The sequence below is a fragment of the Cydia pomonella genome, chromosome 11 (assembly GCF_033807575.1).
Source record: "Cydia pomonella isolate Wapato2018A chromosome 11, ilCydPomo1, whole genome shotgun sequence".
Lineage (NCBI taxonomy): Eukaryota > Metazoa > Arthropoda > Insecta > Lepidoptera > Tortricidae > Cydia > Cydia pomonella.
Genome location: NC_084713.1, coordinates 5,206,090 through 5,221,658, shown reverse-complemented (window position 1 = coordinate 5,221,658; position 15,569 = coordinate 5,206,090). Strand labels below are relative to the sequence as shown.

Here is a 15,569-nt window from a genome sequence, read left to right as displayed (position 1 = left end):
CCATGCTATGTGGAACAGCAAGTAACCTTGCTAAACTTATAATTAAAGGTTCACATAAGTGCTACTTGCACTAGTCACTAACCCAAGCGTAAACAGGTCTTTACAGAAGAATTCTAACAACATAAAATAGTATGAGGTAGAAATAGGAATTAGTAATTTTCTCTGCTGGCAGTGTAATAACGTTTTTCTGCCCCATAAAATCTCATGATGTTAGAACACTTAGAACATATTCTCAAGCATTGTCTAAATAGTTACTTGCTACTCCACTTAGTCTAATTTAAATAACAATAGTGCATAATTTAGTTCTGTTTGTGACAACCATACCACTGAGAGTGGACATGTAAGGTTTAAAACTAGCTGATACATTTAATAAAGGTGTCAACATAAGAATTGCTAACAAAACTTTGAAATATTTATACAGCAGACCCATTACTAAGAATCTTTATGGCACCAATAAACAATGTAGGTAACATTGGCATTTAACAAGAAATAAGGTTACTCACCGACAACTCATATCTGTGGTTAGCAACATAAACATGTAAGATAACACATTATTTTGCCCGACAATTCACCAACAGACATTGTCTTTACAGCAAAAAATGTTTAGTGCTTTATATTATTAAAAAAATACACATAAACACTAATGATTCAATTAAGAAAATAGGTAGATTGTAAATCGAGATATGGTATTGTATCATTACTAGATGAACACACATGAGGTTACAGGAAAAACAATAGATATTTATAGTACACTACAAACATACATTTGTTCCTTTATTCTGTGTATAACTACGGGTTTTCATCAATACAGGGGCAGAAATGCTGCATTTATATGTTTGACATGATTTGGCAGCAAGCCACATGAAACAGGATCCTTTATTGGCTTGTTGTCACTCTGGCAAGCATGTAAACACAGCGTAAGACAGTACAGTAGATCATTTATTCCTTTAGCGTGGTCTGAAGTGTGCAGCTCTCTCTGTCCCTGGGATATGCGACCTAATAACTATTACCACAGACGCGCACAATGTAAAATGCACTACAAATAACTATATTTTTATTTGTACAGCCTGGATTCAAAGTCCTACATCTAATAGCTAACAAACTTTATAGTAAACATTGCCAGTTAGCCATTCTCTTATTCCTCGGAACAAGAAATGAATGGGATCAAATGAATAGCACTTACGAGACAGTCATGTATTGATATTAGAACTTGTTATACACACCTACTTACGCTTATTGATAACATCAGTCTCAATGACAAGATATCACCATGTAAAATGGCATTTTAAGAGAATTACTACTAAGATATTTTAATCATATTCCTATGTATACAATAAAACAATGTTTCCATCCAAGTAAGAAAAGAAACCAGTTTTTTAGAATTAATGAATGAGGATATGGTTGAATATGAGAATTATTGCCTTATTTATAAATGGGAATATGTTTAAAGAAGTGTTAAAATTTATTGCTTTCCGTAAACTGATGCTAGCAATAAGTTTAGTTACATCATAGATTACCTACACAAGACTGGCATGTTGTTTAATGTAATTGTTACACAATAAAAATCCATAATATCTACAAAATAAGGAACTATACAAATTACACTTAAACTTGAAAGGAATTCTCACATCAGATCACAAACACATAGGTCAATTGCACAGACGGGTGAACACAACTACACAGTTACAATAAGTAATCTCACCACATTGCCATGTAGTTAAGTTCCTTAAATAAAATATCAACCGATTAACTATAAATAAAACAAATAATAAAATGTCAATATTTAAAATCTATACAACATTCCATCAAGATAAAAAGTAGTGATTCAAATAGCTCTAGTATCTGATGGTTAAGTGATGTAGATCAAAATTCAAATTCAAAAATTAGATTGTGAAGATTATGTAGCATGGTATTTATATGGAAAATTGTACTGATGTCTTAAAAACAATATAAAATAATTTAAGCCCACCACATTCCATTGTTATCAGCAGCTAACTATCATTTAGGTGTGAAAAAGATAATCAGAACATGACTCCGAACATTATAACACTGGTATTGCACTCCGGCAGTCTTAACATCCGGGAATATTGGCTGAATACGGACACTTCAGCTATAACTGCTATGTTATGTCATTCTGAAAGGGCACTAAGCAAATGAACGCCACCGAAATATCGGAAATCAGTTCTACTTCATCACGCCTATGCTCCAAACTGAATCCACCTGCGGGGCCGGCCCCGGGGCGCGTCAGCGTCCATGTCCGCCCGAGGCCGGAGGCAAAGAGCACTCGTCGCGTCGCGACCACGTCTTTGTAGAGAATTCACTAATACAAAATACCTACTCACGGTGTCCGCGCGCAGGCACCTCCAGTGCGCTCAGAACTCGGCGAACTCCTTCGCACACTTCTCCGTCGAGGAGATGCGCAGCGCCTCCTCCTCGTAGTCGTCGAAGTTGCTCGTGTCGCCCGGGCCTTTGCAGCGCGGGATGAACGGCGCCTCTATTTTCTTCTGGAAGACTGAAATCCAGTCGGTGCTTGCGAACCATTTGTGTCCTTTGATATCGTTCACGCCCGCCTTCAGATTGCCGTAGCGCTTCGTCAAATCCACCTGCAGCAAGTTGCGGAGCAGGTCTTTCAGGTCCGACCCGAAGTGCGACGGAAACCGGACTTTGCCCGAGACGATTTTCTCGTAGATTTGAATGGGTTGATCGGCGAAGAAGGGTGGGTAGCCGGCCGCCATTTCGTAGACGAGAACTCCTAGAGCCCACCAATCCACAGCCTTGTTATAGCCCTTGGAGAGAATGATCTCGGGCGCAAGGTACTCTGGCGTGCCGCACAACGTCCACGTACGGCCCTTCACGCGCTTCGCGAACCCGAAGTCCGTCACTTTGAGGTAGCCCTGAGAGTCTATGAGCAGATTCTCGGGCTTGAGATCCCGGTAGATGAGGTCGAGGTAGTGCAGGTATTCGAAGGCGAGCACGATCTGCGCGGCGTAGAATCGCGAATGCGGCTCCGAGAAACGGCCCACCTTACGCAGGTGCGAGAACATCTCTCCACCGGGCACGTACTCCAGCACCATGTACAGGTTCGAGTTGTCCTTGAAGTGGAACTTGAGGCTCACAAGGAACGGGAAATTGATCGCCTGGAGAATTCGCTTTTCGTTAAGTGTGTGTTCCACCTGTTTCAATTTAACCACTTTTTGCTTATCCAATATTTTCATAGCATAGTACTCCTTGGTGGGCTTATGTTGAACTATCATAACTCGACCGAACGAGCCCGTTCCGAGCGTTTTTATCCGCTCAAAGTCGTTCAGTCCGGCGGTGTTGGTAGGATTCTTCTTCCATTTCTCCTCGAAATCCTCTTTGGCCTGGTCGAGGAACTCCTTGACGCTTTCGGCGGCGTCCACCTTTTTGTTGGCGGTGGCAGCATTATTGCCCATGGCGGCACTGCTAACTAGTCCAGCCGGAGCCTCGATTCGCCGTTATTAGAGGCCGCCTTGCACTAATCGATCCCTGCCCTTGCGACCGCGTACGAAACAGGGCAAGTCAACACAAACCCATTACGAGCATGAACATTCCTAGTCTTAAAAGCACTAACACACGTCACAAACAACACTTAACGCAGGCACACATTTACACAAAAGTTCTGGGTATAAAAAACTAAAAATATTTTGTCACATTCACAATCCCCAAGAATAAAATGGCTTCCACAATCGTACTCGATCGACAGAGCGAGATCGAGCGAGCGGGCGAACGATTTGCTCTTTGCTCACGGCACGGGAGGCGGTCAATTATGACAAAGTTACCAGTATGTATTAAGAAAACTACCATTTTCATCCAAAAATCTCCTACAGAAAATACATTATTATTATTACAACGAAGGGTTCAACTATTAGTTATATAACAAGATTATTTTACTATTTTTATTTTTATAGTGTTCTTTTTAAACTCAGAGGCCTTTTTTTTACCTAACGGACTTAACGACTCCACATACTGCTACGTTTCATTAAAACAATAGAGTGGGATGGCAGTATTGTCAGAATGCAGCTAAAGTTGTCAAATGAGTTGTCGAAGCGAAATCGTAATCAACCGTGACTGAGGACCTACAGTGAATAATTAAATTCTTTGAAATTCTTTCGGTTGTTCAACTATTTTCCTCTATCGCTTGAATACGCCAGAGTGATAGAGAGGCAGATGTAACTAAATGCTGGCTTTCCATTTTCCGGACTTCGAATTGATTTGGACGTGATTTGAACGTTTTGACTTACAACGTTTACAATATTTTGGTTATTAGTTCAGTTCAGAAAAGAAAAAAATGTTGTGTACATTTTCCTCTTTTTGCAAATCTTACTATAGAATTTATGATTCTAGGTTATTATAGAATATAATTAGCAATTAACAAAATGTATATCTAAATTACTAGACGAGCCGTGAAGAGAAACGTCCAAATCATGTGATAATCAGTGGGTGTAGCCAAGTTCGACGCTGAAATATCGCAACAAATTGGTACAAATATATTATATACTCTGGGAAACTCACTTTCTCACTAGAAATTCAAATTTTCTATGGGGGGATAACCCTTCTCGCTAACATTTTTTAAAGGCGCCTTTTTCTACTGACGGAAATGGCTCGCCAAACTATGCGGTGGAACGAGATTGTAATATCGCTAGCTCCTTCTCATCCATAACTGAGCCATTAAGATTAGCCTACATTGATCCAATATACTACTATTGTTTATTAGACAACGAACAGGAATAACGAAATTTCAGTGCGAATTTCAGTGTTCAGTTTTCGCTTCTGTGACTGTTTTATTTTTAAGTCTGACTCAAGCTTAAATGCTATTAGTAATTAAAGGGGCATACAAAATAAAACAAATAATAATAGCGCTTTTTCTGTTACTGCTATATTATCTATTTTCCAGACCCATAGTATTTTTAGATGTACTGAGTATCTAACTCAAAATAGGACAAAATCATGCTCCTTTTTGTACAACAAAACACAACCGTCTTTTTCAATCTGTCAAAAATATGCAGCAACGTCAACCGTAATTAAACCTTATGCCGTTGACACAAGTAATACCAATGATCAATTATCAATTTGTACAATCTTCTTTGATATTACAAAGAACTAGGAACAAGATTAAAATATTTTTTTAGCGTATAACAATATGATTTCAGTTTCATTTTAATGTTATATTTCGTGTATTTTCTTTTGATCAGCCACAATAATTTTACAGATTATTGTGGACTTTGTTTGTAAAGGTTTTTCTTGTCACATTGTAGTTTTTATTTTTTTCGCAGGATTTTTCAAAACTCCCGTTATATTTAGTGATTCTGTTTTCACCTCAACAATCTAAAAATACAAATGATTCGTCCCATATATTACATGTAGGTATACGTTCGATTTCATGGAGCGGAAATCACATAACAAAATCGACGATATCCTTTGCCGGAAGGATGAACATTTTGGAGGCTCCGGACCTTCGGCTCTACGCTTAGCTCGGCCTTCGGCTTTCGCAATAGCTGTACACACCTCGTTTCACGTAAAACGTAAATCATTGTAGCTGTGTCCCTAAAATAGCATAAAGGCGTTTTTATTCGTAAGTCCGACTCACGCTTGACTGTAGATTTTGAATAGGTTTTCCTGTTTATATTTATATTTATTTAGACACATAATAAACTTACAGTAGTCACCAAGTCGTTTACATGTTAAATCTTAATTCTAATGTCAAGTTATTGTAATATAAAAGTGTCAAAAATGTAATACAAATAAAATCAATATAATTTATAAACCAATAAAAAAATAACTTCTAACAATAAAAGACAAATTCAACAGACAGAAGCACAATAAAATAAATAAATTTAAACTTATCATAAAAAAAATAACACAAAATTCTCAAATTAAAATTATAAATACAAATTTATACAAACAATCGTCAGAGATACAAAATATTTAAAAAGTGGTAACATTTTCTGCGAAATCCACCAGCATTATCCACAAACATATCGATATCATGACCCTCAACAGCCATCATATTGAGTAGCGCCAGTGCCCTAGCCGTAGGAGCGTTATCAGCCTGCTGGGTGCGCGCGCGCAGCCACGCGAACAAGCGGCGACGGCGCCGCGGTGGCAGCGTCAGTTCAGGCAACCCTCGCCATGCTGGGACGTGCAAGCCCATTCGCTCCAACACAAACGAATTATTTATCCTATTACTAATGATGCCATGATAATGCTCCATTAACAATAGTTTCCGCCTCATTTCGAGTGTGTCGAGGCCTACCATCCCCGATACAAACAGGGAGGGATATAGATAAGGGTAGTAGCCAAAACACTTGCTATATAAATACCTTGCGAATTTCTTTTGTATTTTCTCAATCATAGTGATATACTTTGATTCATAAGGGTCCCATATAATAGCTCCGAATTCTAGTTTGCTGCGTACATATGCGTTGAATAGCATCAGCGCTACCCTTATGTTACGAAATAGATATGTCATCCTAATAATAAAACCTAAAGTGCACTTTTACAAATGATCATAATATGCTTATGGAAATTAAGTTGTACATCTAGAGTGAGCCCCAGATCGCGGATTTCATGAACCCGCTCAAGCTGGACCCCTTGGAGAACATATATAGAAGTAATGGGTGATCTAACCCTAGAAAAGGTCATGACTTTGCATTTGGAAACATTGAAGTGCAAATTGTTTTTGATGCTCCATTCAGCAACGGCATCAATATCACGTTGGAGCTTAATGCAATCTCCGCTATGTCCCACTTCTAAGCAAAGCTTCAAGTCATCCGCATACATAAGGCAGGTAGCCGCTCTCACCACGCTTGGTAAATCGTTAATCATCACGAGGAACTGGGTAGGTCCCAGTGTACTACCTTGACTTACTCCTGACCGTGTATAGTATGGTTTTGACTGGAACCCACCGAGCCTCACGTACGTAAATGTTTTCAGTCAAAATCGAAATGGTTAGGCTACTACGCTCGGACTTGGATAAATATGATACCGTGCCCCCATATTTTTCATGCGACCTAAGCTTGCCAGTTAAGGTTAACAAACACAACAAACAGAAAACAACAAAGCTAATACGGCATTGATATTTTGTGTAAAAGATAAAGGTTATGGGGGTTCTTACGGTTCTTAAAATTCAAGGACCGAAGTTACAAAACGAATCGAAGTAAAATATTGTAAAGGCAGGTCCGAGAATTTTAAGACTTAATCTACCGTTGAATACAATATTTTTTCTAAGACAGCAGAATCAACAAATACCGAAACTTATAAATAAAATCAAAGTAAATATGGGCTTGTAGATCTTTGCCTAGAAATCAGAACTAATTAAAAAAGACAATAGTTGCATACTATTGTATAATATTCCTAAGAAGTGCCGGGGCCTCGCACGCGCGCCGCTCTTCTAATGAAATTAATTTAAATCTCACTGGTAATCATTTAGGCGATAAATAAGAGTGCTAGAGTAGAAAAAAATATTTCGTTAATTTGTAAACACTACACTAAAAATTAAAATATTGACCCTTTATACTATTCACCCATCTCTAAATTAATACTTCTATTGTTCATTAATAAATTCTACCAACGACAGATAATTATTTTTGCTGCCAACACTAAAACTATGTCAATGACGGCTAATAGGTGGCAGCACCAACTTGTTGCGCAGTCAGCGTGCGCTGTGGTTTTCATGGCGTCTATCAAGACTGTGCTGCCATTAGCGACTATTTATGTAACTAATCTAATTTAATCGATATTTTGTTTGTATTTTGCTATCGCCTTATCAGTTGTCAAGTCAAAACTGTCATTAGTTTTGTACAATGACCCGTTTATTTATTTATTTTGTTTTATGTAATTGATGGTGCTGGTTGTTATGTTACCCATTCCATTCCAATAACAATTTGCCTATAGGTAGGTAAGAAATAAATACACCTATCTAGATATAGTAGATACCCACACCCTTCTTTCACATTCATTAATAGCTATTAATGAATGTGAAAGAAGTTGATTGATTGTGCTGAATTGAAGCTGGTTTATACTCGTAATTACTAACTAGTAACTACCTAGTTAAGACCTACCTACCTAGTAAGTAGTTTTATTATACTCGATGGCTACTGGCTGAGGTATGTATCTACGTGTTTGTGATTCGTTTGAATCTGATCTGTAAAATAAAATGAGATAAGTATGTAGGTATCAAATATGTACGTAGAATATTTTGTAGATAGGATATCTACCTAGGTATTAAGGGCTTATTACACTTAACCTGCCGTTGGGCCTTACGATCGTAGCCGACGTAGGCTAGTAGGCATAGGCACCGACGTCGCGCCTGAGGGCAACCGCAAATTGGATCTTTCTCTTTTACTCTAAGACGTGATTAGAGTGACAGAGAAAAATGCCCGCAATTGACGAGCTTCGATTTTCGCGGTTATAGCCCTGAGCAAAAGCGTTTCTACGTTTACACGTTATCAATACTTGACGTGTAAAAAATACTTTGAATTGCCAAAAAATGTAACGTTTGATATTTTTGCTGTTGAACAATTTTTTTACATCAAGAAATATTGTAAACGATGTGCTAATATTTCGTGAAACGGAAAACGATCCTTTGGCCCGATATCGGCACCATTCGACACCGACGTCGCGGCCGCGGCCGATCATTCGCCGCCCGAAGGCAAGATAAGTGTAATAACTGTTTAAGGGTTTCACCAAATATCAGCACATATTTTACAATATTTGACATGTAAAAAATACTTTTCACGTCAGCAGCACGAACAAGGGTAATTTGCTGCTTAAAAATAGTGAGCAAAATCGCATTTTGCTGCGCTCGTGAATCTATTATAGAATCTTTCGCTTGCACGGGACTCAAAACAAGCACTCGAAGAAATATAAAACTTTGCTCTCTTGTTGCACAAATAACTATTGTCTCTAATTGCCAATAATGTTAAATATTTGATATGCACGATATGTGATATGCATGATATTTGATTTGCATATGAACGATTTTTTTACATTTCAAATATTGTTAACGATGTGCTGATATACCGTGAAACGGAAAACGATTATCAGGCCCGTCATCGGGACTGACTTCGGGTCCGATATCGAAAAGTGTGGATGTAACAGGCCCTATAAGCCCTTTAATAATAATAAATATTTTAACTGGACCAGGCATGAGCGGTGGGGGAAAATGACCGAACGGAATCTGTCTTAGGTATCTTTCAGTAGTAGTAGCAGAGAAAGCGCTATTATTGTATGTCCTTGTCAGAGTTTTTTTTTTATTCGTACCGTATAATTTTGTATGGTTTATGCATAGAGGTACAATAATAAACTTAGAGATGAAATGGGGGAGGGGAAAATGAACGAACGAGATGCTCTTACGGAACATTCAGTAGGAGTAGCAGAGAAAGCGCTATTGTTTGTCCTTGTCATAGACTCGCTTCGCTTGTCCTCTCTGCCTACATCTTAATAGTCCTAAGTGATGTAGACGTTTTCTGTTGCCCGCCGGTTTTATAAATTTATAGTGGGTAACAATGAACCCGACCAAATTACGCAGGTTGTTTTTGGTATTTCGTCAGGAATGTTAAAACGTGTGTTTAATTTTGTCGCATTGCATAATTTTGACCCTCACAGGAGTCACAGGTACGCGGTAAAGCACATCTATACGATCCCACCATCTATGCGATATAAAATATTTGTGATGTTATAATAACATGTATTTTAAAGCTCTGCCTACAGTGCCTACCTGGGTATCAATCGACATACACATAATTATATATGTACATACGACGACATAAGACAGGTAGAGTCAAACAAAGATAAGTTGGCAGCGATTTTGATTATTTTTGATAGCCCAGACAGCGCGTAAGTGTTATTTTAAACGTCAAAAATCTATGAAATGATGACGTTTACTTAACACTTGCACAGGCTGGGCTATCAAAATCGTTGTCAACTTAGCTTGATTGGACTTTATCGCATCGCGCCCATATTTTCCTAATTTCCCTCCCTTTTTACCAACATTTGCTTTGGCAGACTATAGATATTTATACTTTGGTGCAGCGACTTTGTCAGTAGAAGAAGTCGGCAAATTTAAAACATAGAAAATTTGAATTGCGCGCGCTTACAAAGCTGACAAAGTAGTTTTACCAAAATATAGGTACTTTTACGTAAGTCACATATGTAGGGAAAAATTTAGTTAAGTATATGAATTGTAAGTATAAAGGTTATTTACACATACTTTTTCTTGGACACGGTAGTGTTAAGCCAAGTTTGATGAAAATATTTTGTAATCGTTTAATAAAAAAAAATTAAACGGATTTATTGCAACTAGATAGATTAGAGATTACATGGAATACGTGGTAAATCTAAGTGATAGTATTAGGTACACTATGTACCTACTTTTTCATTTCATTCTATTAGTTATAATAAGTGTTACTAAACTTAAGTCACGTACGGAAGCTATCTAGGAAAATTCCCAAGCTAAATTTTGTTTGGATGAAACATTTAATCATCGTTTAATTTTAGTAAAATTATTTCAAACGAATTTGTTGCAAGTAGGTAGGTGGGTAAGTACAAGGTAAATCTAAGTATTTACCTTACTGGTTTTAACCATTTTTCATGAAGAAAAGTTTACTATAATCCACCTGTTTATTCCTTCATGATTGTGAATGTTGTGACAGTTTATTTGAATCTGATCAATCTGAATATCCACAGGGGGAACATACATTTATTGTTATTGGATTATAATCGGCGGGGATATGGCGGTACCGTTCGTCGTCTCGCGGTCCCAGGCTTGTTTAGTTTCAGTGCGTAGGTACTCGAGGTATAATAGGTCAGGTAACTGGTAAATTGTGTGGGCAACATTTTGATTTTCTCATGGTCTGAAGCCATTAGATAGATAGATAGAATACTGTTTATTGGCAAACCTCGGTAAAAAGATACAAGAAAATAAACAATTGATTGAATGTAGAGGCAGACAACAGGCGGCGGCAGGCGGTTATTAGCTATTTCCATATAAAAATTCCATTTTAATAAGTTCAACGGTAAAGAACGGACAGATACCATTCTTATAATTTGTATCTTTTCATAAAGAAGAAGAAGCAGATTTTTTTAATGATTGTATTTTTTTTTATTTGTGATTATTAAATGAAAAAAAAGCAATACAGTACATTGTTGGCCGAGCGTTAATTAAAATTGAAAATTATTAAAATTGACCATTACAAATTGAACCGTAAACCGTAACGGACGGTTACAGGTTACAGTTTACGGTTCAATTTGTAATGGTTAATTTTCAATATTTTCAATTCTAATTAACGTTCGGCTAACACTGATACAATATATATTATATACTTAGTTGGTATTCTTATTCTAACTCTCATTCATTTTATCGGTTAATAGATTGCAATAATACTTAAATAATGGGGTTTTTTTTTCATTTATAGTTAAATATATCACTTAAAATCCGGTTTTTATGCCTATTTAGGTGTGATGGAAAGAGGTACTTGCTAGAATATTGCAACCTACTCAGTTACTAGCAAAAAGTTAGTTAGTTATTAGGTAACTAGGTATTTAAATAATACTGAGTCGAGGCTAAGACTTTAATAATAATAACAATCAAGCAACAATAAAAGTAAATACCTACTCTGATTAAAATTAGTCAGAGCTATGTGATAATAATGAACCCAGTTGCTTGGCATTACAGTCTAAATTATATTAATATTCTACTTCTAAGTTCAGTCACCAGTCACCACAAAAGCACGAGAACTACGGATACGAACTACGTAGAATAACCTCGCCGCCGCCGCCTCGCCTTTGGAATGGCATAGCAACAGTGTGGTATACATACACATTTGCCCGTAACTAATACGCCGAACGAATTCAAGTCTTATAACAAATAGTACAGAGTACGAATTACTATAACACTTCTAAATAACGTCAACGGCTGAGCGTCGGTAAAACTATTCTCTATTGTATGGCTACGAGTATAAAGTTCGTTTTTGAGCAATGTTTGTGATCCCACGCTGTCGGTTGTAGATGATCTTTCATGCTTCTTTAGTTCCGATTAAAACGGTTTTTCTAGTGGCGCTTGTGAGCTTTGTGCTTGCGAAAAATTACGTATTGCATGTTAGCTTGTCCTCGTTTTCCCGCTCAAATGAGATCATCCCTTTTTAGTAATAGTATTTGGGTATTTTCATTACTGACTATGCTAAAATACCTAGATGTTTCTACTTAAGATTTAATTTAATCGTAGATTTAATTCAGTTTAATCGTGATGACTTCTGTAACATTACGTTCTGTAAAAAAATAGTAATTAAGGTAGCTTTTTTCATCAGTTACACTATAATATCTTACTTCAATTTAAATTAAGTGTTAACAGTAGCCGACGTTTATTAGTGGTTGGTAGTTATTTTTGTGCTTGTGATTTTAATTTAGAATCATGAGCGCGGCGAGGGAGAGGGCCTAAAACTGCACGAGGATCAAATGACTTTGATATCAAGTGACACACATTTACGAATATTTTAGCTTAGCGAGAATTTGGTATATTCTTATTCACAGTATTATCTATTACAGGCAGGTATTATGAATAACAATATAAAAATAAATTTAATAGATGTTAAAGATGATGAACAATTTTAACTCTTTTTGGTGGATCCAAATACATTAATTATCTTATCTAGTATATTAAAAAACAATAAAACTACTCATGTATGTAAAAACTGACCCGTAAACCCGTGAAAAATTCTTAATGTGTTTCGTGTTTCAAGTTAATTATAAATAGGTACCCAGCATAAATCTATACAGGTACCTAGTGTACCTACGTATGTATATCGTCGCCTAGGGCCAAGCTTTGCTTAGTTTGGGCAAGTTTGAGGCTAGGTCGATCTATATAAGTTTGTCTTCACTCCCCAAATATTTTTTATAAATAGTCACGCACAATGGTGCAATTCTACATGTATACTAGCACACTACTTCTTTTCAGTTCTTAATATAGTACCTACATAAATTAAGTAGACAAGCATGATGAGTAAGCAGGTTCATTCAGTCCCTGCAAATGAGGTTAGACAGCAGGTATATCTACATTACACCTTCCAAATGTTCTGGTTGACGAATTCTCTCTGACGAAATCACCAACTTGTGCCAAGATTTCTTTCAAGAGCCAACGACCTGACATTAACCACGATTCAAATGCGTACAAGCGCGTAATCAAAAATCTTATCTTGAAGGAATAAAGATCAAAATCAAATAACTGGCTGAGATCAACTGCAAGATAGAATGCTACGATGATTCCACTCGGCTCGACGGTTTTGTGGCGTCAACCGCAGCAGAACATCGAACTCATTTTTTGGGGAAAATGAACATGCGTATGTATTTTAAACATTTACATGATCAGTTACAGCCCTGAACTGCAGGTCGAATAGAATATAGAGAAAAAAAAATAGCTTTTAACTTTAGACAAAAACATTGTTGGTAGGTAACATAGTTTCCGTATTTTAATATTTAGCGAAAACCTATTTCTCATTTTCACTACTTTTCGCCGAAACTTCACACTTTTATATGAACTACTAAACTCACGTGTATGTGAGACATTAAGACAAGCGTTTTAGGACTCCGTAGTCAAATGGCAAAAACCGAAACCCTTATAAATTCGTCATGTTCGTCTGTCTGTCCGTTTATGTCACAACCACTTTTTTCCGAAACTATAAGAACTATACTGTTCAATCTTGGTAAGTAGATGTATTCTATGAACCGCATTAAGATTTTCACACAAAAAATAGAAAAAAAAAAAAAAAATTGGGGGTTCCCCATACTTAAAACTGTAACTCAATTTTTTTTTCATCAAACCCATACGTGTGGGGTATCTATGGATAGGTCTTCAAAAATGATATTGAGGTTTCTAATATCATTTTTTTCTAAACTGAATAGTTTGCGCGAGAGACACTTCCAAAGTGATAAAATGTGCCCCCCCCCCTGTAACTTCTAAAATAACAGAATGATAAAACTAAAAAAAATATATGATATACATTACCATGTAAACTTCCACCGAAAATTGGTTTGAACGAGATCTAGTAAGTAGTTTTTTTTATACGTCATAATTTTTTTTCTTCATAGCCATACGTGTGGGGTATCTATGAATAGGTCTTCAAAATGATATTGATGTTTCTAATATCATTTTTTTCTAAACTGAATAGTTTGCGCGAGAGACACTTCCAAAGTGGTAAAATGTGTGTGTCCCCCCCCCCCCCTGTAACTTCTAAAATAACAGAATGATAAAACTAAAAAATATATATGATATACATTACCATGCAAACTTCCACCGAAAATTGGTTTGAACGAGATCTAGTAAGTAAGTAGTTTTTTTTAATACGTCATAAATGGTACGGAACCCTTCATGGGCGAGTCCGACTCGCACTTGGCCGCTTTTTTTAGATACCTATGTGCTGTTTAGAAATGTAAACTAAAATAACACTTAGGTATAAACACTTTACACATCTTACTTTAAAATTCAGTCTTCCTAACTGGATCATTAAAAAAATGTTCCTAGCTAGCCTAAACTTGGGTGACTATGACTAACTTGAAAATGTATAAATTCAAGGTAAAGTAGTCGGGTCGTTGATCCCGCCGAAACGCCACATTACTTTGATAGTTGTATTAATTAGAATTAATTTAAAATATCAACTCGAGTCAGTCTGCACTCTGCAGAAATAATTAATGCAACAAAAGCATACAATCCAAAGTATTCAAACACAGTGGAAAGTGTATTAGGGTCAAGGAGGGAATAGCGCCTCGAAAAAATAGCCGGGTACAGTGGCCCACACATCCTAATTCCAACATGAGAGGGGCTTTACTTCCTAGCTAATACAACAGTAGGGCTAAGATGGTTTTTATCATCTGACATCATGCCTGTCAATGCCACGTTGTAATAAGTATGTAAATGACGCATGACATGACAAGTGATAAAAATGCGACCATGATTCCGCAGCAGAAATATTCAGTAATCGAACAAATTCAAATGGACGAGCAGTGGTTATTCTAACACGTACCTAAGGGTGGTACAGTGTATATCGATATTTGGGTGACTGAGCTACTGTTTGCGTCGAGCCACTGTTCCCGCCTAAGCTATTAAGAGGGGGCTAACCAAAAATTGTAGTTTTTTTACATTATTTAATCAAGGTCAAATGCCATTAAACAATCACTTGGTAACTAGACTTAAAAAGTCTTAGATCTATAGAAAAAAAGCGGCCAAGTGCGAGTCGGACTCGCCCATGGAGGGTTCCGTACTATTTTATGACGTATTAAAAAAAACTAATTGCTAGATCTAGTTCAAACCAATTTTCGGTGGAAGTTAGCATGGTAATGTACATCATATATTTTTTTTTAGTTTTATCATTCTCTTATTTTAGAAGTTACGGGGGGGGGGGAATACATTTTACCACTTTTGAAGTGTCTCTCGCGCAAACTATTCAGTTTAGAAAAAAAATTGATAACTATTAGAAACAAATATACTTTTTGAAGACCTATTCCTATTCACGTATGGGTTTGATGAAAACAATTTTTTGAGTGTCAGTTCTAAGTAT

General features: G+C 36.8%; 1 protein-coding gene across 1 annotated transcript; it reads right to left on the bottom strand.

Moving 5' to 3' along the window:
• Positions 1-308: 308 nt before the first annotated feature.
• Positions 309-3,795, bottom strand: LOC133522681 (cAMP-dependent protein kinase catalytic subunit 1). The gene has a single exon (XM_061858082.1). It carries the CDS (start codon positions 3,432-3,434, stop codon positions 2,373-2,375), a length of 1,062 nt encoding a protein of 353 aa, XP_061714066.1. The 5' UTR covers positions 3,435-3,795; the 3' UTR covers positions 309-2,372.
• Between the last annotated feature and the right edge of the window lie 11,774 nt (positions 3,796-15,569).